The 26,206-nt window shown below is 37.4% G+C and overlaps 2 protein-coding genes across 8 annotated transcripts in view; one reads left to right on the top strand and one right to left on the bottom strand.

The window, feature by feature from the left end:
• LOC126874980 (putative fatty acyl-CoA reductase CG5065) overlaps positions 1-26,206 on the top strand; it is a 672,215-nt gene that overhangs the window by 238,916 nt on the left and 407,093 nt on the right. For 2 of the 7 annotated variants that reach the window (XM_050637557.1, XM_050637554.1), the window contains exon 1: positions 8,519-8,779. The exons of 4 other annotated variants lie outside the window; for them this stretch is intronic. In XM_050637557.1, the coding sequence (XP_050493514.1) occupies positions 8,534-8,779 (246 nt within the window). In that variant the 5' untranslated portion in view covers positions 8,519-8,533. Of the gene's footprint in view, positions 1-8,518; positions 8,780-8,881; positions 8,967-26,206 lie in introns of those variants that run through there. One more of the 7 variants, XM_050637556.1, reaches the window with a different exon arrangement.
• Positions 1-26,206, bottom strand: part of LOC126874981 (putative fatty acyl-CoA reductase CG5065) — a 218,649-nt gene that overhangs the window by 36,338 nt on the left and 156,105 nt on the right. The window lies entirely within an intron of this gene.

Consider the following 26,206-nt stretch of genomic DNA (forward strand, 5'->3'; position numbering starts at 1 on the left):
TAATTTCCTATGAATAATAAATAGTTATCATCCGAATAAATTTTTCGGCCGAAAGGAATTTATACGAATAAATAGTTTGAATAAATATTTATTCGGAATTATTCTTGCGGAAACATAATTTAATTTTGGTGGTCGGAAAATATGAAGGTACAATATTCTGCATTTGACGTAATTTTGGATAGCGTGTTGGATTCTGTCATATGGGAATAAAAAAGGATAGTATTGCCAATAGTCTTGTTAATAGTAGTAGTAACTTGGTAATAGAGTAATATTCGTTGCACTATATATCTTTACGATGAGATGAAAGCAAAGTATCCTTCAGTTTTCTACAGAGTATATCTCCTGAAAGGTGATGTGAGTCTGTCGGATTTGGGTCTTTCGCAAGAACATAGAAATCTGCTTTAAGAGAAAGAAAACATAGTGTTTCACGTCGCGGCCACTGTGAAATTCAATAGGCCGTTACACGTTGCTGTTAATGCTAATATGAAAGGTACTACTCGTGTCATTGAACTTTGGAACGAACTGAGGCATCCGATTAGCTTCGTCCACGTTAGCACCGCTTATAGTAATGCGAATCTACATGAGATCGAGGAAAAAGTTTATACGTAAGGATAAGTTATACGCGGACATTGTTTCGTGGTTTAGAAATATTACATTTATAATTATATCATGAAGATTATGTTCACTTATTATTGACTTTGCTGTACAAGCTGGAAACCTTCGAAGGTGTGTGTGACAAATTCGACAAAGCGTCCATCAACCAAATAGAAGAAAAGATTTTAAAAACTTATCCAAACACATACACATTCAGGAAGAATTTAGCAGAGCAGATCTGCCAGTTGCGATAGTACGGCCAAACGTAATTGGTGCCTCTTTGGAAGAACCATGTCCTTGCTGGATACAGAATATTTCTGCATTTACAGGTATTTTCATAGACCTTCCCCGTAGGACTTGTTCAATACTCCTTACGTTTCCTAAAAGTGAAGTTAATCGATTTGTTTATGAGAGGATAAATGAGAGACTCTCCACTAGATCATCAATATGATAGTTCAAATTTGTTGTTGCTCACAATTACGAAAATTCTTACCGATCTATTTAGCGCTACATTTATGGTAATCAAAAATCACAAATAATTTCTAAACTCATTTAATGTTACCAGATACGTTTCTGCTAATCAGCAGAGAATGTGTAACAGTAATGTGGTATTATTGGTATATTCAAAATTGTACGACAAGTTTTTGAAACTATTCAGTCGTTTGCCTAGTTTCAAAAATTAACGAACGAAATTCGAATTAATCGAAACAGTTTAACGAGTATTTCTGGTGGCAGCAACTACCGTTTTTATTTAGATATAATTCGGGAAACCCCAGCTTCGACATGTAGAATTGCACATAACGGTTACGAACATCGAAGATCAACACCAGATCGTAACACTGTATACAGTAGAGTCCCCATTAAAGACCCCCCCCCCCTTAATCGGAGCACACATTATCGCATTATTTTAATGTAAAAACGATTTATTATCCGAACATCACATTTTGCAGTAAATGAAACTATTTTCCGCTTCAAATATCTACTGTGCACATATTTTATTAGCCTTCATGTACAATGTATTTTAATGTATTCTTCCCTTTATTCGATTCAATGAATTCTGATTATAAGACTTTAATATGAAACTAATAGTGCTCTAGCTATCGAAACAAAACAAAACAAAAACTCGAAACTGGTGTAAATGCAATAGAATTAACAAAAATTAGGAAAGCCACAATCATAGACGTCGGAAGTACTGATGCAATGAACTGGTTTCTCTGTAAAACAGCAAATGAAATAGTAACGAAGTGGTGCCTTCCCATGATGAACCGAGCGTGGCGTTCGAGTAGTGGACTCAATGACTGACAGTATAAAAAGAAGGTAGCTCTCTGCAATTAATTATGTTGAAAGGATTATGCAACTTAACAGCCAAGAGGACATAGAAACCATAGATATTTAATACTAAACTTGCCAATGCTAGTCAAATTGACCCTTTTCAAACTTTTATATAAATTTAACCATATTTAAACGCTATCATATCACTTCAGAATTTCTGACATAACATGCTTCCTAAAACATGCATACAATATATTTTTGGGTATTTACTTCTAGTTTGCTTTTTTCTTTTCTAAGAAAAAATTGTATCCTGCCCTGCCTACCGCGGGCGGTCAATTTGACCAGCCGGTAAAATAATTAAGTTATTCTTAAAATAGATGCAATCAGTACAAAGAAAAAACTATCTCAACGTCAGATGAGAAACAAAATCGGTAGTAACATATAATAACAACTGTTACGCCCGTAATCTTATCATAAAGTATAATCCATGCCACCAGCTGTGAAAGCATATCAATTCAGGCCCATAATAATCCTAAAGAACTGTCATAAAATTTAGCATTTTTTATGGTTAATTATTACATACACTTTAAAAGTCAAGAAGTTTCCTAGGTGTACTGCTCATTGCGATAAAACACGGTAAAAGCGGATGTTTCCCAATTCCACCCTCGAGTAACCGTTGGTGGAGAACTACCAATGCTCATCAATATTTTCGTACAAATATCGCCAACGCAGACTATATTCTTACTTGCTATTGTCCTTTCCACCAGAAGATATCCCAGATTATTAGTCAATAAGCCGACATCTAAACTTGATATCTCTAAAACTGAGAGGAAGCATCTCAGAACGTTTTGTGTAAAGTTGTTATAAAAAGAAAAGTAAAGCATATATAATTTCACAATAATTTTGTATTCCGTTCATTGTATTATTCTGCGATAAATATTTACCCTAAAAATGTCAAGACTTTCCAAAAAAATTATTAAAACAAATAACGGACATAGAAGAATGTCGAATGTGCGATGAACAAGAAACTTCAGCAAGAGAAAACAGCATGGAAACACATGTAAAGCTATTTAATAGCGAATGAATGTTCAATATTATAATTAAGCGTTCACGTTTAGAGCAAGAAGGAAAGAAACTATCGTTAACAGTAGAGAGTGAGACTGATGTAGAGAAACAACGTATCGAAACTGGGCTCGATGGAATAGCTTAAAAGGAGATAGATGCAAGCCCCAAACCTGCCAAGACATCAGTTCATAATATTTTAGAGATATGCTAAACGGCATATAATGAAAGGACAAGTAAGGACGACATTTTATCATGTCACTGATCACCGTATAAGGAATCATATAATAAAATATACGGGAGAAGCATTTAGAGTATTGGGACTAAGGGGGAACTAGATGCAACAAATATAGATGCATTTATTGCTCTGCTATATGCCCGCGGTGCGTATTAGGCAAAGAATTTAGATGTCTCATATTTGTGGAATGAAATTTGGGGGCCTGCATTTTTTCGAAAACAATGAGCAGGAATGACTTTGCTGAAATGATGAGATTTATACGAATTGATAAGAAGGGCGAATGAAGCCAATAAATTTGCAATGGTATCTATAGTATGGTGACCCATTTATAGAGAATTCACAAAGTAGTTATAAACCTGGTGCATACGTTACTTTTGTATAAAGAATTGCGGGAAAAAACCATGCAATAAAACTATCAAAAAGTGCAGATTCATGTAGTATCGGGGAGAAGGACCTAAGAAACATCGAGTTAACTATAGACAATGTCGCGAGAGCCGAGGCGCTGTCGGCTCCATCAATGCGTTATCGGTCCTTCAAATAAATAGTTTCGCCGAAAAGGCCTACGTGACCCTGGCTACCAGCGTCCGCGGAACACGTGTGCGGTGGGCCTAGCAAAAGACAAAAGAATGCTACAACGGCCAGAGAGTCAGCTGAGAAGCAGAGTTTGAGTTGAGTGGTTGTGAATCGACGTGCGACGATATTATAATCGGTCCTCTTGTTCTTGAATATCGCTTATTTAAACTACACTAAACTCTATTTATATTCCTTTTGTTATTGAATATCGCTTATTAAACTACATTAAACTTTAAATCTACCATCATTACTTGTCCTTACTCTAAGAATCCATACGTTACTACATATTTTTGGGGGCCCGAGCCGGGATTTAGCGTGCCAAGTGACAAGTGAAGAGTTCAAGTGACTGTATTCGTGAAAGTGATATCTGAAAACAATGGCTGACTACGATACAGGAGAAGCAGTATTGACCGACGAGCAGGTGGCTCAGATGCGAACATCTGAACTAAAAGACGAACTGAGAAGACGACGGCTGAGACTAGCGGGCAGAAAACGCGAGCTGGTAGAACGATTGCTTGCTGCGTTACACGTAGAACGGGAATACGGTGCGCGAGAAGACGATCTAGAGGATAATAATGACGACGATTCAGAAGAAGAAGAAGAAGAAGAAGAAGAAGAAGAAGAAGAGGAAGAGGAAGAGGAGGAGGAGGAAGAGGAGGAGGAAGAGGAGGAGGAGGAGGAAGAGGAGGAGGAGGAGGAAGAGGAGGAGGAGGAGGAAGAGGAGGAGGAGGAGGAAGAGGAAGAGGAAGAGGAAGAAGAAGAAGAAGAAGAACGACGATGGGATTAGCGTGGTTGGGGACCGTTTGGACGCTAACGGCCCAGGAAATCGCAATCTAAATAGTCAAGACGACGGAGTTCGCGTAACTCCAGTGATAAGACGATCGTGGCAAGGCGAGTCTAGGTGCACGGTGTTAACGTTCAGGGACGTAGAGGGCTCGCTAGAGAAATTCAGCGGGGACGATCTGCCGAGTGTAAGTCGGTGGATCGAGAACTTCGAAGAAATGGCAAAAGTGTGCGGTTGGTCAGACATGCACATGGTAGTTTTCGCGAAGAAACTGCTCACAAGCTCCGCTAAATCTTTCGTGCGATGTGAACGAGGCACGATGTCCTGGGTAAAGCTAAGAAAGGCACTAAAAGACGAGTTTGAAGATGCAGCAAGCGACCGAAAGATACACCAGGAGTTGGCGAATAGAACGAAGAGACCAGACGAGAGTCTGCAACAATACATGAATAGTGTGCGTGAGATTGCGGGACAAGGAAGAGTCGATATACCGTCGCAAATCAGCTATATCATTCAAGGCATTCCCGACGAGGTCGCAAACAAGGCTGTGTTGTATGGAGCTAAGAACATGAAACAGCTGAAAGAATGCTTGAAGCAGTATAAAGAGATGAAGATGGATACGAAGGCGGAAACAAAATTTCGGGAACGCAAGGACGATATGGGAAGACGATCGGAAGTGCGAGATCAGTCGGGGCAAAGAGTTAATGACAAAAGCTGTTTCAATTGTGTCCGGAGAAAGAAAAAGGACCCGAGAAGAAGCGAGACGTCGGGATAACCGCAAAAATAGTTCTGAAAAGCGACAAACCCGTAGCACGAAGACCGCGAAGACAGGCGCCGTCGAAAAGAAAGGAAATAGAAGATTTGATGGAAGCGTGGACAAACGAGGGCGTCATCGAACGATCAGACTCGGAGTATGCAAGTCCGATAGTGGTAGTCCGAAAGAAAGATGGCTCCATCAGGGTCTGCGTCGATTTTCGTGAGTTTAACGAACTCATTGAGTGTCCACATTTTCCGTTGTCTTTAATTGAAGACATTTTAGATGCGTTGCAGGGCGCTCAGCTTTTTACGACGATAGATCTAAAAAATGGGTTTTTCCACGTAAATCTAGACAAAGATAGCCAGAAGTATACTTCTTTTGTTACGCCAACGGGGCAATACGAATTTCTGAAGTTGCCGTTCGGTCTGAAAATTTCCCCTATTGTCTTCCAAAAGTATATATCGAAGATTTACAAAGAACTGATGGATAAGGGTATTGTCATCGTGTACATGGACGATATCATTATCCTTGCAAAGAATTTAGAGGAGGCATGGGAACGCTTGCAGATGGTCGTAGAATTAACTAGGTCGTGACAATGACGCATCCGAGGACAGCGAGAATGAACACAACATCTGAGGGCAGAAGTTACTGCATGATGGCCGAGTGTAGTATCGGGGAGAAGGGCCTAAGAAACATCGAGTTAACTATAGACAATGTCGCGAGAGCCGAAGTGCTGTTGGCTCCATCAATACGTTATCGGTCCTTCAAATAAATAGTTTCGCCGAAAAGGCCTACGTGACCCTGGCTACCAGCGTCCGCGGAACACGTGTGCGGTGGGCCTAGCAAAAGACAAAAGAATGCTACAACGGCCAGAGAGTCAGTTCAGAAGCAGAGTGTGAGTCGAGCGGACACAGAGTGTGAGTCGACGTGCGACGATATTATAATCGGTCCTTTTGTTCTTGAATATCGCTTATTTAAACTACACTAAACTCTATTTATAATCCTTTTGTTATTGAATATCGCTTATTAAACTACATTAAACTTTAAATCTACCATCATTACTTGTCCTTACTCTAAGAATCTATACGTTACTACATTCATTACTACAAAAAACTTGTCAAATAAAAAATTGTAAATGTTACAAAATTACGAAAATGTGTTCATGATGCGGGAAATATATATGCGGCAAATGTACATTCGATAATAAGATAATTTGTACAAAATGCAGCGAGGTTGAAGAAGATATATCTCTACATAAATAAAAGTGTAATTTTATTTATGTCTAGAATTGAAATTAAACAAAAGCAAATTTGGACGAAGGTTTCTGAAAGTTCATCATTTTATATACATTGAGTTATAAATTAACCATTATCTAAACGAAATCATAAAAACTGTTATTTCTTTAATCACCGGTCATTTTGACCCGATAAGGTAGGAAGAGATGTACACGAAGTGTCGGTAGATTTAGTGTGAAAGGTATCAATCTTGATGTGTATTTGAATAAATGAAATTTCATATGAAAGTGATTGCTTCATTAACCGTACAGTTTCGTCATGTTCGAAGAGATATTTTGACACAGCATCTAAATAATTGACAAGTATATTCATGAATAAAGTGATAAATAAAATAAGGAAAATGTATTTTATCACGATGAACGTTATTTTACTTGAACTTAGTAATATAATTGGGTAATACATATCTCTCCATTATTATTTCATGGCATCTTTTATACATATGTAATCAATGTTACATTAGTATACTTCATTTCATCTGCGCATGTTTCACTTTATTTTACTAAATACAAAGGATCTTATCATTTACAATGTTACACGACTAAAATATATCTTGCATGGTTGACGTAGTTACCGCTGAGGATATTTTGTACTTTCATAAACACGAAAGATGTAGGAAATGAATTAGTTAACCGTCTCCTTAACGCATACCACTATCCAGTTTCAGTAGTAGGGCGGGCTTAATAATAATATAAGAATCTAGAGGAGCGACACATCGATACAGTACTGTGGAAGACGTATAGGTATTTACTATCGTGAAGTGTACTTTTGATCGATCTTTGGTAAACAATACGCAGTGGAAATATTATCAGGTAACAGACGATTCCTTGTTATTTCGTATTGAATTGTGTCTTTCATTAATATCATTATTATCAATTTTATTATTATAAATATGATATATATCAAAAATATCATTCGGGTCTTTAATTATTACAATAGTTTAAATGAAGTTTTTGAATACTCAAATGTTTTGTATTTTACATTTTACGCAGTGAAATCGTTCACTATTTTGATTTTTCAATAATTTACAACCAGTCAATAGACGTAATCGGAACATTCGCCTTTACGAGATAGTTGCCCGAGATATCGGATAATTTTTGTCAAAAATTGAGTTTAGGAACGGATTTTCGTAAGTTATTGTTAGGACCTGCTTGGACTCTCGCGTTTATGAAAATTGAGAATACGCTGCGCGGTAACAACATTAACCATGCGAGGTATTTTAGGCGTTTTACATTTTAACTGGTAAGATCCCTTGTTTTTAATAAATAAACTGAAATGTACGCAAATGAACTGAAGTATACATACATAAAATTGATAACATTTAAAAGAAACGATGAAATGGTAGTAGAGAGAGCACGTAATTACGCAACTATTTTATTACATTTAAGCAAAATACCTTACATGGTGATAAAATATATTTCTCTTGTTATATTAATCACATTCTTTATGATTAAACTTTTTAATTATTGAGATGCTGCGCCAAAATATCTCTTCGAATATCAATATAAACATCGTTTCATAGATATTTGTGAGTTAAAAGGGCTTTATGTTCAGTATTTTTAGAAAATTGTTGTTAGTTGATTATATTAATTTTCTTCACTTTTATACTATATATAAATGTGCGTGTACAATACTCAACGTATGAAATCTTTGTAACACTATTGTTTGTGCTATAAAAAGCTCGGTATTGTAAAGATCAAGTCGAAAACAAATAATGCAACGTAACATACATAAGCATGATGATATAAATTTTTTTTACATATATTATACATGAAAATTATAATCATTTATGCAAGGCGAAATAATTGTTGAATTGCGTATATTTCTTTAGAAGGTAATATATATGAAAAGATCTCAACTGTAACCAATATGGTATATTATTTAACACATTTATCCACTTACTGTTTGTCGGGAATGGCAATTTATGGCAACTATTGGAACTGCAAGTGTTAAGATCTTGAAACATGGATACAATCAATCGAGAAAAAAATGAAAATGGGACAAACGAAGGACTGAATAAGACGAATTCGCTCGAGGAATTCTACGCCGGTTGTGGGATCCTTGTGACTGGAGCAACCGGTTTCGTTGGAAAAGGTCTCCTCGAAAAACTGATCCGCATGTGTCCACGCATCGCTGCCATTTTTATACTAATTCGTCCAAAAACTAACGAAACGATAGAACAACGATTTAAGAAGCTCATAGATGATCCGGTTCGTAAATATATATTTGTTCCTTTCAATATTTAACGCAGTCAGGAGCCAAATTGATTAACTTTCTTTTCTGGAATTGACTTGCTAATTTTTCGTCTTTAGATTTACGATGCCATCAAAGCAAAACGCCCTTCAGCTTTGAACAAGGTTTATCCCGTGAAAGGTGACGTGAGTCTGCCAGATTTAGGTCTTTCGCGAGAACATAGAAATCTGTTGTTTGAGGAAGTAAATATAGTGTTTCACGCCGCGGCCACTGTGAGATTCAACGAGCCATTACACGTGGCTGTTAATGTGAATACGAAAGGTACAGCTCGTATCATCGAACTTTGGAACGAACTAAAGCATCCAATTAGCTTCGTCCATGTCAGCACAGCTTTTAGCAATGCGAATCTACATGAGATTGGGGAAAAAGTTTACACGTAAGAATAAGTTATACGCAAACGATGTTCCATGATTTATGAATATTATATTCATAATTATAGCGTGAAGGATATGTTCACTTATTATCGACTTTGCAGTACGACCTTGAAACCTTCAGAGGTGATGGATATGTGCGAACAATTCGACAAAAATTCGATAAACCTAATGGAAAAAGAGATTTTAAAAACTTATCCAAACACATACGCATTCAGTAAGAATTTAGCAGAGCAGATTCTAGCAAGCAAGTGCAAAGATCTGCCAGTTGCGATAGTTCGGCCAAGCATAATTGGCCCCTCTTTGGAAGAACCATGTCCTGGTTGGATAGAGAATATTTCTGCATTAACAAGTATTTTCATAGATATTTTCCGATAGTAATTTTTCAATACTCTTTACATTTCCTAAAATTGGAGTTAATCGATTTGTTTGTGAGAGGATAAATGAGAGGCTCTCCACTAGATCATCATTATTAAAGTTCAAATTTGTTGTTGCTCACAATTACGGGAATTTTTACCAATCTATTTAGCGGTACATTTCTGGCAATCAAAAATCACAAATAATTTCTAAGCCAACTTAATGTTACCAGGTACCTTTGTGCTAATTGGCAGAGGATGTGCAACAGCGATACGAGGTATGAGAGAGGTCAGATTGGATCTAGTGCCTGTCGATTTCGTAATCGACATGATAATATGTACAGCATGGCATGTCACGTTACATCGTGATCATGAAGTTAAAGTATACAACTGCACGAGTAACGCATGCCCTTTTAAGTAATATTTCTTACAAATATTTTTCAACTAATGTTATTCGATTGCTAGAGTATTCCAAAAGTTTCAGATTATTTAAGTAACGTGGACAATAGAAGAACAAACAAACAGAGAAGATCTCAATATGTCATTAGTTTAGAAAAATAGCGAAACAATATAATATTTATGTCATTTCCATAATATTTCCCGTGATACTCGTATGATAATAAACTTTGCTTTAAGTATAATTCTAGTAATTAATAATAATGTTATTGTTTCAATTGACAAGGTGGGGTCAGATGATAGATGCTATACTAAAATGTAGCACAGAAATGCCACTGAACGATACACTATGGTACCCAGATTGTTCACTTATAGCTAATAGGTATATTCATCGCGTTCTGTGTGTAACTCCGCGTGTTTTGCCTGCGGTCGTCATAGATATTTTTTTAAGACTTCGAGGTAGTAAACCAATGTGAGTGTTCCATCGATTGTCAAACAACAAGCCAATCGTTCTGGGATAATCTCTGACTTCATCTATGATAACAATTAAAAATGATATTTCAGAATGATGAAACTTCTGAAAAATGGCAACAAGCTGTTCTCATCGGTAAAATATTTCACCATGCACGAATGGACTTTTCAAAAAGATAACTGTTCCGACCTGGCGAGGAAGGTGAAAATGTTCAACGACAGCGATATGGTCAAACTAGATTTACGGGTTATGAATTGGGAGAAGTATGTTACAATTTACTATATGGGAATTAGGAAATTTATTCTGAAACAAGATTTTAAGTCAACAGCCCGACAACGATTATCAAGGTGTGTATAAAAGTATCTTCATATAAAAAAATAGGAATTAATATAAATACATATATTTTCGGTTATTTCAGGTTGTACTGGATACATCAGATCACCAAAATGTCCGGTATAACGATCTTACTATGGATAATATACCGTATCGTGTACTGACTATTTGAACGTTATGTTTTTCTCGTTCAAGCAAAAACAATATAAATACAATTTTACGAAGATGGGGCTTATAATCCGTTTCATTTTGTCTTTTCACCTGCCCTATTTCTAAATAAATTCATTTGTGACATTGCTTGGGATGGATGCACGTATTTGTATTCACAATCAATCAGTAACTTACACAATTTCTAAACGAAGAGTTTCACGAAATTTCGAAATGCGTTTGCGCGTATTCATTGGCGCACTCCTTTTGTCATTACAAATGTCGAATAACATACGAATGAGAGAAGGCATATTTTAACGGTTTCTATCCTTTTGCAAATCATCATACGGAGGGTTTCTAACCTCGGACGTCTTATTTCATAGAATTTTCCGAAGTCCAGATTTGTCAATTTATCTGAAAAATCATTATATATCTTTTCTATATGCGAAAAACCTGCTTTCCGTACCTCCGTGTCTCTTCTTATCAATGATATCCAACTTCTCACGGGTTCCAAGGGCACACATTTCCTTTCTAATGACCTTGCGGATCATCTCGCGTAAGAAAATGTAAAATTCGAACGCCTGGGGCGACCGCCTGTCCTACTTTACCTTCGCCTGTGGAAGGAGAAATCGTAGATAACGACCATAAATGATGTGTGGTAAACTACTATAGGTTAGATACTAATTTTGATTATTCGAAGAAAAACTAGAGACATAACGTGTTATAATCACGTAAAATCACAGAATATCACAAACTACGAGAATGTCTACAACTTTTACGGTCATGCATGTGCCACGTCATAAACCGTACGGAGCTTTTTGTCTTTCTTTTTTACATAAAGTTTGATATCTCAAAGGTGCTTCGAAAGAGTTTACTGCGTACGATAAACTTCACTTAACTTTCAAGAAAATATTAGTATTGTAATCGTAAAGTGTTAAGGACTATAATTATTCAGCAAAATGAAATAAAATTTACTCTTTGAGGAATAATACAAAAAGAATCGATTTCGGGAAATTGGGAATGGCTTTTATAATCTTACAATTGAAAGAGTAGGGTATTCGTTCGGAGAACTTTGTAGTATTAATAGACTATGCTCAGACGATAAAGGGGTTTTGTCAGATGCGTAACACATGCTTGATGACTCCATTTATGTAGAATCGACGAAAACAAAGATTATGTTATAATGTCGAAAATCCGAACTCCAGGTGATTTGTATTTTGTAGGAATATTTGAACTTTATGAACGTGAATTTTCATGAAAATGGTGTAACATTTTACAACAAAACTTAACGATATCATTCGGTGAGATTTAATTACTTAGTGATAAATTATGTACAGAAACATACACAGTATGTACATATATTGGAATTGGAAGAATTACAAAAGTTTGTAATTACCAATTACAAAAATGAAAAAAAATTATACGTAGTACTAAGAACTAAACAAAGATTAAGCAATTATTTACTATTCAGTAATGCATATTGAACGATTGATGTATAAGCTGAAACTTTCAAGGAACATATTCTCTATATCCTTTATATCTTGTGTCGAGCGGTGGACGTAAACAAGTATACGAGATAAAGAAAGATTTTAAAGGTCAATGTGACTTTATACTACGATCTTGAAATGACCCTCAATCTTTAAACCTGCTGTAACAGCAACAAACATTTCCTTGATCAATGCTGAAGAAGTTCTCAGTTGTTGTAACAAATACTAAATATTCAATGAATAGATACTACAACGATATAAAATCATTATTACAGTTAAATTGATATCGTAAATATGTTATTTATTCTTAATACTTAGGGTGTTCACTGTTTAAACCTTATTCATGTTTTTGATTGAAGTGAACACTTTTGAAGATAACAGCGTCACTGAATTGTACATACATAATATATTATCTATACACGTTATTATATTATACATGCATATTATATTGTGGAATTGCTACCTACTTCGGCTTATATAAATGATGAAAAAGTGTTATTTGTAAATTATTCTTGATACGTTATCTTTTCTGCTCAATAGTTCTTATGAAACAATTAATTGCATATGTTACAATTTTCACACCTTTCATTCCATAAACATACAAACAATATCAATATATGTATTATATTGTGAAATATAGCTACTATTTAATAATTTAGTATTTTTATGTACCTCGTGGTACCCTTTTAATGTGCGTTCTAAAGTAACGTATTTCAACGAAGCTTTTATTGAACGGAATCTAAAATATTTATTCATCGAGAACACCTTTTAAGGAAGTTCCCTTTTAAGGAAGTTCCCAACATTTCTTTCCGTAACAACTCCACAGGAACAGATATTTTCTTAAACGGACATATAAGTACGAACAGAATTTTTTAGGACATGAAAGTTAACTGCTTATTTTCGATCCTGTTCTCTGTAGATATAAAAGCGCAAGGTTACATTTTGCTAACAGAATGACATTTACTTGAATAATGACAAAAATAGTAATACACAAACAAATAAAAAAGATTTATGTAGTTACGAAATGCATTTTCGTTAATAACAGCTTGTAAGTGCAATGATGTAAGTAGATTCGATTTTTACACAACTTTACGAATAAGCTTAAAGCGTCTGAATACAGAAATCAATCTTCTAGCACATGTTGATCCAAAAAGAAGGTACTACCACAAAACAATAATGAAAATTCAAATTCTAATTTAAATACATATAATTCGATAGACACAATATTCACAACATCAGTGTACTATATACTGTTACCTCATTGGATACAACCTCCAGAAGGCGCGATGAACTGCGTCAATGTTGGAAGCTACTTTTCCTTTCTTTTTTTTTTTATACGTGGGGAAATCCTCCTGGAAAGCGGCGGGGTAGTGTCGCACTTTACCGACTAAAACCCTACGGTGGTCCGCTTGACGCTCAACAGGAATGCCCCGGGATCCCTTTCGAATTACTGTCGGAGCTCTCCTGCTTCTTCTGCCATTCTGGGGGATTCGTTCATAGATTAGTTCGGGCATTGGGAGGAATCACCCGTCTCAACGCTATCCTCTAGGCCGTCGTGCAAGTCCGAGGAGATACCAGAACCTCCTCGACGTGTCGCCCCCTATGACCACCTAGGGCGGAGCTGAACCCTACAAGGATGGGATGTTCTCACCCTCTCCCACTCTGTCTGCTCCTTCACGAGCATTACTCCTTCGCAATAGGAGCGGACTGCGAGGAACACTTGTTGCCGCCTTAGCATCGCTTTCACAACTGACGAGGGTTGCGGAACAGGTGCGTGGTGGAGCTAAGAGAAAAGACAAAGGGATGCTAAAGGAGAAAGACGAATTAATAGGCAGTGTTAGCTGAGAAGTCAGAGTGTGAATGGAGACGTCAGAGAGTGGGAATTGCGTTGTCGAAGTAGTGTTGCTAGCATTGTCGAGGGAGTATGATCCGCGTGAGAGAGAGAGCGTTATGGAATTAACGTTAAACGAAGAATGTTATCCCTTATCCTAAGTTGTAGTGACTGTAAATAAATCACGAGAAACTACACTAAACAGGACAGTAATTGATCTTGGCAAAAAGAATTCCTCAAAGAACCAAATCTACGTGATTCTTAGTCGTGTTAAAACGTTAGATGGTCTAGCTACATCTGATTTAGCACTTAACAAATTTCTTAATGAATCGTATGACGAAAAAGTACTTGCAGAAATGCAAAGATTACAAGGACTTGCTTCGCCAAAAAAACAGTTGAAGTCTACTTGCTACGAACAATGTGTCAAAAAACGATCCAAGTATCTTTGAAACGAGGAGTTAGTTATAAAATACACCAGACAAGTCAGCATTGAATGACAAACCTGTTGGAATATAACGATATTAATCGCATACAGATGAGGTGATTGATCGAACGGATTCTTCCCCTCGTTGTCCAGCGATATCCCCACTAGCGTGTGTTCGTGAGATGTACCCCGGCGGCTAGCACGTGCATGCTCTTTCGGGAATTCGGCGGAAGAAGCGTAAGGATATGGATGGAACATTCTCGATGGGCACGTCGAGAAGCTACTAGAAGGTTCTGTAGCACATGTGACACCACACAGACATCCACACAGGTCACACTCGTTACTGTATAGAGAGCGAGGTTCTAAACCTTTTCAAGGGAGATGGGTCACTAAGTCAGTCAGTCTGTGAATAACTAGCCAACTATCTACATTCCAGAACACACACTTATAATTCCTTTAATAATTGTTTAACAAATATCACATTATATTGTTTCAACACAAACATTGTGTCTTGCACAGATTATTAATCTTAATTCCGAGATTAATTCCAGGTGCATGGAAGAATACACTTCTTTGCGCGTTGTTGGTAAGTCACGTGGTAATAACAGAGTCCAGGCTGCTGTCTTTCTCGAGAAGTCGATCTACGACGGTTTCGGCTTCGTCCACGTGAAGGGCGATTGTTACCGAGGCTCAACGCACTTACTTGCGCCCGCAGTTGGATTATCTGTGCATTCAAGGCGTTGTAGTAGGCGATCCATGGTTCGACGGCTGCTAATCGGGATGCACGCTGGCCATTCTCTGAATAAGCTTCCTCTATCTGGTCAGCTGCTCGGGTTAACTTGTCTGCGCTGGTGTCGTCGACAGCAGCCAGAACGTGCGTGCTGGTAGGCGATTCCTCCAAAGTGTGAGGATGAAATCGTCTGATGCGAAAGGACTGACGAGTTTCTTTAAGTCGTAATGGAATTGCGACGGCAATCTCTTGTCGCCCATCTCTTCGCTTTCCACCAATCTTTTTACTCTAGCGCTGTCGGATTCAGCCAGGATACGCATAAGCTCATTCTTGAGTTTGTCATATCGTCCGGTGACTGGGAGATTCAATACAATGTTCTCGATATGCTCCAGGTACCGAGTCTCGAGGCATCCGATTAGGGTCTGTGATGCCCGCTGACGCGAATTGCCCTTCCAGTATGGCGAATCATAGCCCTATCCTTTGCGGCATTACTGGAGGCACGCGGACCAATTGACTGGCTGTACTTCCTTGATGATTATTTGCTATTTTACATACATTGGGAAATGCAGTGATTGAAATCTCAGTGGCACTATCACGGTCGCCTCTTTCGCTGTAGATCACGTCGGGGTCACCAATTTGAAGTGGTTGTTGGTGAAGGTGCCCACAAGAAATACTCTTGATTTTCAACAAGAAAGTTTATTAAACTATTAACAATCAACTGGCAACAATGTACGATCAACAATTAACGATTAGCGATTAACTATCAAGTGTCAATAATCACGTATCTCTAATTGTGTTTGCTTCGCTATGACACTAAACCTTTCGTACTTCTCAGTTCGGGCCAGAATGAATCTTTGGTTTGAAACCAAACGGATTCTTTTCTTTGTTGCCCCTCGTTATCCCCACTATGCACGCGTTTATTAAATGTCCGCAACGGTTGCCGCGTATGCATTCTTCCGAATATTCGGCAAAAGAACCGTAGGGATATCGATAGTACATTAGATTTCTCGGCCTTACGCGTTGAAGATGTGGCGACACTCAACAGCAAATACCACCACTGGACACTAACTAGTGTCGGACGACGTTCGGATTCGAATCTCTGCCACCGAAGTCCTATTTTTCTTCTACGCATCAAAAATGGAAGAAAAACAGCAGTACCTCATCAGCGACATCTACACTAGACAGCCAGCAGCTACAATTATCACGGACAACACTTAAACCTCAAAGGTATAGCGCTTTGTGTCGCGAAGACCGTTGGAACGTTCCGTGGCAGAGTGCTGCCACAAGACTATGTAACGAGACCAATCGTTTTGGTTCATCAAGCCACTCCATAGAAATCGATAGACATACACGAAATCGGTATATCATTTATCGATGAAATTAGTGTCTTAAAGCAGAAGATAGAATAGAATTTAGAATAAACAATTCGAAAAAGTTTTCTTAACGAGATGAACGAGAGATATCTCGATTGGCCAAGGAGTTTCGTAGAAATTGGCAAACATTCATGAAATATCAACAAAAGGAGGCGCATATGCTTGGTCCATCATATATTTAAGTTCGAGTTTCTCGAGATAGTATAATGCAGTGCCGCAGACAGATCGTCGTATAGGACCGGCGAAAAGCATTCAATGTAGCGACCAGCATTATAGTTCCAGAAACATCGATTCGCCTTCGGTCTGTTTTTTTTACATACACAAGGAAGGTGCACACGCAATCATAGGCGCGAACGGTGGCGTGACCCGAGCGTAGTGGGGGGTCGTCTCCGAGAGTAGACAAAAAAGATCGAATGGCGGGCAGTACCATTTTGAGGAGTCAGAGAGTGCAAATCGAGAAATGTGAGTGTTGCCAGTGTCACGTAAACTTGAGGGTTGGTTGGTGAAATAAAATAGCTGAGTCATAACACTAGCTTTTAATTTTGTTTTAATTAAACTTTATTACGAATTCAGCAATCACAACGGAATACACACTGAATTAACATAAGTCACAATTCACTCCAACCACATTATGTAAAACTTAGTTACAATGATACGTTAAGTACGTGACTGTTATAAGGGTAAAGACCGGTAAAGATATGTTGACTATTCTAAGGATACAGAATAAGTGAAGTTTTACAGACGATACTGTGTCCGAGGAAAGCTAGGGCTAGGTGTGTCTAAGGACAGGGGACTATCGGATTTGTTGATGATAACTTTGGTTAAGGCAGTGAGGGCAGTAGACACCGTCTCTGATTGGATAATAAGACGGTTGGTGGACCAGGAATGGTTTTAGCCGCTCTCGCGAGAAAGTTGCTAACGGAACATACCAGATGTGAGGAAAACAAACATGCTAACATGTGGTAAACAATAAACGTAAAAGGAAATCTAGGGCAAGAGATACTCGCTTGGTCCGAAGGACCGTAACTATGAAAATTGCAAGACCCCTGGTGGGTACTTAAGACTATTGAGGGTACGCGCCAAGGATGTGCAGATATCTGGGTGTCATCCTGTCCGAGGTGTGTGACCTGGTCTCTGATGTAAATTGACGTTACAAGCGCATAGTTGTCACCAAGCAGCGAGTTCTAGAAACGTCGATTTCGGTCTGTTACTTTTTCCACACAAGAAGGCGGCATATGTGATCATAAGCGCGAACGGTGGCGTGACCCGAGCGTAGTGGGGGTCGTCTTCCAAACAAGACAAAGAAATGATCGAAAGGCAATCAGTCCTCTCTGACGTGTCAAACGATATACATCGAGAGGTCTGACGAGTAAAATCAAAATCACATAGTCGAACGAATTCATTGAGAGATATCGTAAAGTCGGGTCCACGTTCTGTAACATATTTACTGTATTCATTGTTAAACAATTTGTGGTGTGTTCATTATATTATTGTCAAATATTGTCAAATATATCATTTTATGTTAACCTGTTAATACAGTGTTAAATTCATTGAACTACCTCTGCTATCTTAATCGAAACAGGGGAACGACTATTTCGCGGCGTCGATTAGCAGAATCGTAGCGAGAATTTACGCCTCTCGCTGACGCGTTTTCCTCGCGACCGTGTCTCTCTGCGAACGGTCGTAACATTATAATTATATTATGTCGCAGATGGAGGAACATGTTTAATATACTGAATATAAACTAATTTTGCACGTCTTATTCTACACTTCTTTTCATATTGGCCATTACAATAAACATTCCTTCAAACGTTAAATATAATATAAATGTGTTCTACTTGTTACGCCGGGCGACTCTCCGCCTGGCCCAGGTCACACACCGCGAGTCAGACGGACACCAGATGTCCGCTCTTCCGTACGGCGTACCCTCAATAGCCTTCAGCACCCGTCATAAACCCGAGTCACTTGCCTGCTAAGGTCCTTCAGACCCAACAAATGTCTTTCCTAAATCAGTTTCCAAAGACTATTGTTTACTACGGCTTGACACGGGAAAGTTAGTTTTTCTCATGTACGATGCTTCCTACCAGCAACTTTCTATCGAGGGCGGTTAAGACCCTTCCTAGTCCACCAAGCTTCGTTTGTCCAATGCGAGGCAATGTATCCTGCCCTCACTTCCTGACCTAAAATGGCATGAACAAATCCGATGATCCGTGCGCTAGACACACCCATCACTAGCTTTCCTCCGACACAGCATCGTCACTCAACTTCACTTCTTCTACATCGTTGGAAAAGTCAACTACTAAGTCTACCTCTAATGCCCATCGGGGCAGTCTAAGCATAACGCGAGAGTCGGTCTCGGTATTGTCGAGCATACATTTCCTCTCCTAAATATCTTATATTGCTACGTCCACTAATACATTAAATCCAATTATAAGAGCCCTGCTCTAACGTACATATCTATCTTATCTTCGTGCGATAAGTGATTATCTATCTATCTATGCTCATCAGTGTAATCTAAATGTTGGAAATATGTAATTTATAATTCTGTGAATCACAGTGTTATACAAACTCAATCACCCCTATTATCTCAACGGAAATCAGGGGATCGATCAATTCGTGGTGTCGATTGTTATAATCGTAAAGGGAATTTACGACTCCCGTTGAAGTCTCTCCTAGCGACTACGTCTCTCCGCGATTGGTCGAACAAACACTACTCTTTGGTAAATTTATCATTGAATCAATGGGTAATCCATTAATATATGCAAATCATCACTTTCGCGGAAGAACATTTTGTGATTTCCAATTCTGTATTAATAGAAACTCAATTATAGATTTTAGATTGTGATGATCTAAAATCGGAAAAGTCATCATCTGCGCAATCAATATCCTCTGACGGTGCCTAACGAACATAAAGAGGGGAAGACAAGTTGCGTAAAAAATTACTACTACATACGTTATTGTAATAATAATAAGAAAATTATTTTATCTGTACATACATGCCAGCAACAACCGTTTTAAGTTCTGCATATAATTCTGGATGGTGACTCGTTTCGATGTAATTCAGTCATCGCGATTTGAATTGTGAAAGCGAGAACGCTATAGCTGCAGTTTGCTTACCCCCAATAGTGGCAAAATAAAAAGAGGATTCCAATCTTGTATAGATACTCTTCAATAATCCTTTAACTAATGGCGTACAGTACTTGCATTACCTTTTATTAATGTTTTTAACTTTTTCTAAACATAAAGCCCATAGCACAATGCCACGATGTGGTCCCTTTATTCCCTGGATGATATCTGAAACCTTTACTAGTGGTAGTAGATGTTGTAGATACTCTCCGATATATTTAAATTCAATGCCCTTTATGTTAGTGTTTAAAGTTTAACACGAATTTTAAAAATTATTTGCAACGAGATCGCAAAGGAAATTCAAAGGAAGTTCAAAGTATATCTTAATGAATTTTGCATTATTTCGGCAAACTTGGGACGTGCGATACATTTCCGTAATGCATTCCATTTGGACATAACGTTGTTGTTAGTTAAGAGCAATATGTCACATTTTTCATACATTGCCACCATGCAATCAATTGTAGTACATAAACTTAAAGTATATGAACGTCTAAAATGATGTGATAAACACGGACTGATATCCAAGGTGAAAGATGTATCGTCGTCTTTATCGACAGTTACATAATTTTCATCTTCATGATTCATTGCATGTTCTCGATATTCCTGATACAGATGCTGACGATACTTTCTCAATGTATCTATCACATTCAAAAGTATCTGAGGCATAAGTGTTGTCCGTGATAATTGTAGCTGCTGGCTATAGATGTCGCCTGCTGGGATACTGCTGTATGTTTCTTCTAATTTTAATGCGTGGAAGAAAAATCGGACTACGGGCACCGGGATTCGAACCCGAGTCTCGAACACGTTCGTAACCTAAGGCGCTAACCACTGCACTACCGTTGTTCGGTATTAGTTAGTGCCGAGTGGCTGTATCGCTGTCGAGTGCCGTCACATATCTATACGAATGCTAAACAAACGAAATGGATTTACGGAGCTACCGGCGTTGTCTGTAATTACTGTCTACATTCTATTAGAACTTTAATCGAATTCTAAGTGACTGTGGCCAAGAATATCAGCTGGAATGCAATTCAAACTAAACAGTGTACAACGACACTGAGGAACCTCCTTCTTCTATTACACTTATTATCATTAGCTACGTTTCTACGATTCATCATCTTAATTGCGTTTTCATTTTGAATCTACTTTTCCAAAAATAAGTCAAAGGTCATCGACAGTTGATAAGGCTGTCATTCAATGAACAATAAATTCGTGATATATATGCGTTGCATCGTTTCTCTAATGACAGTTCCTTTGCTTCTTTGCTCATTGTTACTTGTGAAGAGAAATGTGTAACTAAAGCAATATACGAAATTTCCTTAGTTTGATTAGATTTCTTGTCTGTTTAAGATAATCTTTATATTCGTGAAGAATTGTACCGTTATGTTTTCGCTTTCAATAAGTGTTACGCCATTTGTCTTGCCATAGGTCATATTCTTAACCGTCGATCGTGGCACTACAATGTCGCTGACGGATCGTCGCGTCTGCCCGGCAAACAAAGAACGTAGTGGCAAGCACATGGTTCATTAAGCAGGACGACTTCCAGAAACGTCGACTCGTGGCCGTTATTTTACCTCGCGTAAAAGAATGTGGCATGATCCGAACGTAGTGGGGATCGTCTTCCAGAAAAGACGAAAGAGATCGAAGGGCGATCAGAACTTTTCGAGAAGTTGAACCGTCAACACATATCATACGTCGCACTTTACTCATCAACCAAAACGCAGTTATATTTTTGTTCCATTTATATCTCTCTATTTGTGTTAAATCTGTGCAATTTCATTGAACTACCCTTATTCTCATAATAGAAATAAGGGGATCGATCAGTTCGTGGCGTCGATTATTTAATCGTAACGGGAACTTACAACTCTCGTTGACGTGCTATCTCGCGATCGCATCTCTCCGCGAACGGTCGAAACAATGTGATTTATAATTAAACAGTGAAGATGATCCTATGAAGTCTACTTGTTTGCTAACTGTCACCAATAAGTTAAAACAAAATTCTTATCATCTCTGCTCACAGCTGTATTATGCGTCTTGTATGCTCTTCAGCCGATGTCACTGATGCCTCGAAAACGTTCTGACTTTTAATGTAATGGTTCATATTATAATTCCATAAAAAAGACATTGTTAAAGATTATGTAATTTTCCAAATGAATCACTGCAAATGTTTCCTATATTATTCCTTTATCATAAAATACTTTCACTTTCGCAGCTCAAAATATCAACTTCTCCATAAAAAATTCCATAAAAAGGACATTGTTAAACATTATGTAATTTTCCAAATGAATCACTGCAAATGTTTTCTATATTATTACTTTATCATAAAATACTTTCACTTTCGCAGCTCAAAATATCGACTTCTCATATTTACCACTTGTAGGTGATTCGTACTACTCCGTTGCTGATAACATATGTAGGTATTACGTTATTCTGCGTCGAATATTCAGTTAATGAAATACAAAAGGTCAAGTATGTACATGATTATAGATAAAACGTTATCAGCAGAATAGTAAGAATTTTACAAAATTCAAATGAAATCGAAAATAATTAGCAGTTACTCCCAATATTATTTAAATAGTATTGCAATCGTTATTTGAATAAAGTATTCGAATACATAACGATAAATTATTCAAGCGGCTACAGAAATTAATTTCCTATGAATAATAAATAGTTATCATCCGAATAAATTTTTCGGCCGAAAGGAATTTATACGAATAAATAGTTTGAATAAATATTTATTCGGAATTATTCTTGCGGAAACATAATTTAATTTTGGTGGTCGGAAAATATGAAGGTACAATATTCTGCATTTGACGTAATTTTGGATAGCGTGTTGGATTCTGTCATATGGGAATAAAAAAGGATAGTATTGCCAATAGTCTTGTTAATAGTAGTAGTAACTTGGTAATAGAGTAATATTCGTTGCACTATATATCTTTACGATGAGATGAAAGCAAAGTATCCTTCAGTTTTCTACAGAGTATATCTCCTGAAAGGTGATGTGAGTCTGTCGGATTTGGGTCTTTCGCAAGAACATAGAAATCTGCTTTAAGAGAAAGAAAACATAGTGTTTCACGTCGCGGCCACTGTGAAATTCAATAGGCCGTTACACGTTGCTGTTAATGCTAATATGAAAGGTACTACTCGTGTCATTGAACTTTGGAACGAACTGAGGCATCCGATTAGCTTCGTCCACGTTAGCACCGCTTATAGTAATGCGAATCTACATGAGATCGAGGAAAAAGTTTATACGTAAGGATAAGTTATACGCGGACATTGTTTCGTGGTTTAGAAATATTACATTTATAATTATATCATGAAGATTATGTTCACTTATTATTGACTTTGCTGTACAAGCTGGAAACCTTCGAAGGTGTGTGTGACAAATTCGACAAAGCGTCCATCAACCAAATAGAAGAAAAGATTTTAAAAACTTATCCAAACACATACACATTCAGGAAGAATTTAGCAGAGCAGATCTGCCAGTTGCGATAGTACGGCCAAACGTAATTGGTGCCTCTTTGGAAGAACCATGTCCTTGCTGGATACAGAATATTTCTGCATTTACAGGTATTTTCATAGACCTTCCCCGTAGGACTTGTTCAATACTCCTTACGTTTCCTAAAAGTGAAGTTAATCGATTTGTTTATGAGAGGATAAATGAGAGACTCTCCACTAGATCATCAATATGATAGTTCAAATTTGTTGTTGCTCACAATTACGAAAATTCTTACCGATCTATTTAGCGCTACATTTATGGTAATCAAAAATCACAAATAATTTCTAAACTCATTTAATGTTACCAGATACGTTTCTGCTAATCAGCAGAGAATGTGTAACAGTAATGTGGTATTATTGGTATATTCAAAATTGTACGACAAGTTTTTGAAACTATTCAGTCGTTTGCCTAGTTTCAAAAATTAACGAACGAAATTCGAATTAATCGAAACAGTTTAACGAGTATTTCTGGTGGCAGCAACTACCGTTTTTATTTAGATATAATTCGGGAAACCCCAGCTTCGACATGTAGAATTGCACATAACGGTTACGAACATCGAAGATCAACACCAGATCGTAACACTGTATACAGTAGAGTCCCCATTAAAGACCCCCCCCCCCTTAATCGGAGCACACATTATCGCATTATTTTAATGTAAAAACGATTTATTATCCGAACATCACATTTTGCAGTAAATGAAACTATTTTCCGCTTCAAATATCTACTGTGCACATATTTTATTAGCCTTCATGTACAATGTATTTTAATGTATTCTTCCCTTTATTCGATTCAATGAATTCTGATTATAAGACTTTAATATGAAACTAATAGTGCTCTAGCTATCGAAACAAAACAAAACAAAAACTCGAAACTGGTGTAAATGCAATAGAATTAACAAAAATTAGGAAAGCCACAATCATAGACGTCGGAAGTACTGATGCAATGAACTGGTTTCTCTGTAAAACAGCAAATGAAATAGTAACGAAGTGGTGCCTTCCCATGATGAACCGAGCGTGGCGTTCGAGTAGTGGACTCAATGACTGACAGTATAAAAAGAAGGTAGCTCTCTGCAATTAATTATGTTGAAAGGATTATGCAACTTAACAGCCAAGAGGACATAGAAACCATAGATATTTAATACTAAACTTGCCAATGCTAGTCAAATTGACCCTTTTCAAACTTTTATATAAATTTAACCATATTTAAACGCTATCATATCACTTCAGAATTTCTGACATAACATGCTTCCTAAAACATGCATACAATATATTTTTGGGTATTTACTTCTAGTTTGCTTTTTTCTTTTCTAAGAAAAAATTGTATCCTGCCCTGCCTACCGCGGGCGGTCAATTTGACCAGCCGGTAAAATAATTAAGTTATTCTTAAAATAGATGCAATCAGTACAAAGAAAAAACTATCTCAACGTCAGATGAGAAACAAAATCGGTAGTAACATATAATAACAACTGTTACGCCCGTAATCTTATCATAAAGTATAATCCATGCCACCAGCTGTGAAAGCATATCAATTCAGGCCCATAATAATCCTAAAGAACTGTCATAAAATTTAGCATTTTTTATGGTTAATTATTACATACACTTTAAAAGTCAAGAAGTTTCCTAGGTGTACTGCTCATTGCGATAAAACACGGTAAAAGCGGATGTTTCCCAATTCCACCCTCGAGTAACCGTTGGTGGAGAACTACCAATGCTCATCAATATTTTCGTACAAATATCGCCAACGCAGACTATATTCTTACTTGCTATTGTCCTTTCCACCAGAAGATATCCCAGATTATTAGTCAATAAGCCGACATCTAAACTTGATATCTCTAAAACTGAGAGGAAGCATCTCAGAACGTTTTGTGTAAAGTTGTTATAAAAAGAAAAGTAAAGCATATATAATTTCACAATAATTTTGTATTCCGTTCATTGTATTATTCTGCGATAAATATTTACCCTAAAAATGTCAAGACTTTCCAAAAAAATTATTAAAACAAATAACGGACATAGAAGAATGTCGAATGTGCGATGAACAAGAAACTTCAGCAAGAGAAAACAGCATGGAAACACATGTAAAGCTATTTAATAGCGAATGAATGTTCAATATTATAATTAAGCGTTCACGTTTAGAGCAAGAAGGAAAGAAACTATCGTTAACAGTAGAGAGTGAGACTGATGTAGAGAAACAACGTATCGAAACTGGGCTCGATGGAATAGCTTAAAAGGAGATAGATGCAAGCCCCAAACCTGCCAAGACATCAGTTCATAATATTTTAGAGATATGCTAAACGGCATATAATGAAAGGACAAGTAAGGACGACATTTTATCATGTCACTGATCACCGTATAAGGAATCATATAATAAAATATACGGGAGAAGCATTTAGAGTATTGGGACTAAGGGGGAACTAGATGCAACAAATATAGATGCATTTATTGCTCTGCTATATGCCCGCGGTGCGTATTAGGCAAAGAATTTAGATGTCTCATATTTGTGGAATGAAATTTGGGGGCCTGCATTTTTTCGAAAACAATGAGCAGGAATGACTTTGCTGAAATGATGAGATTTATACGAATTGATAAGAAGGGCGAATGAAGCCAATAAATTTGCAATGGTATCTATAGTATGGTGACCCATTTATAGAGAATTCACAAAGTAGTTATAAACCTGGTGCATACGTTACTTTTGTATAAAGAATTGCGGGAAAAAACCATGCAATAAAACTATCAAAAAGTGCAGATTCATGTAGTATCGGGGAGAAGGACCTAAGAAACATCGAGTTAACTATAGACAATGTCGCGAGAGCCGAGGCGCTGTCGGCTCCATCAATGCGTTATCG

This window comes from Bombus huntii, chromosome 17 (genome assembly GCF_024542735.1).
Source record: "Bombus huntii isolate Logan2020A chromosome 17, iyBomHunt1.1, whole genome shotgun sequence".
Taxonomy (NCBI): domain Eukaryota; kingdom Metazoa; phylum Arthropoda; class Insecta; order Hymenoptera; family Apidae; genus Bombus; species Bombus huntii.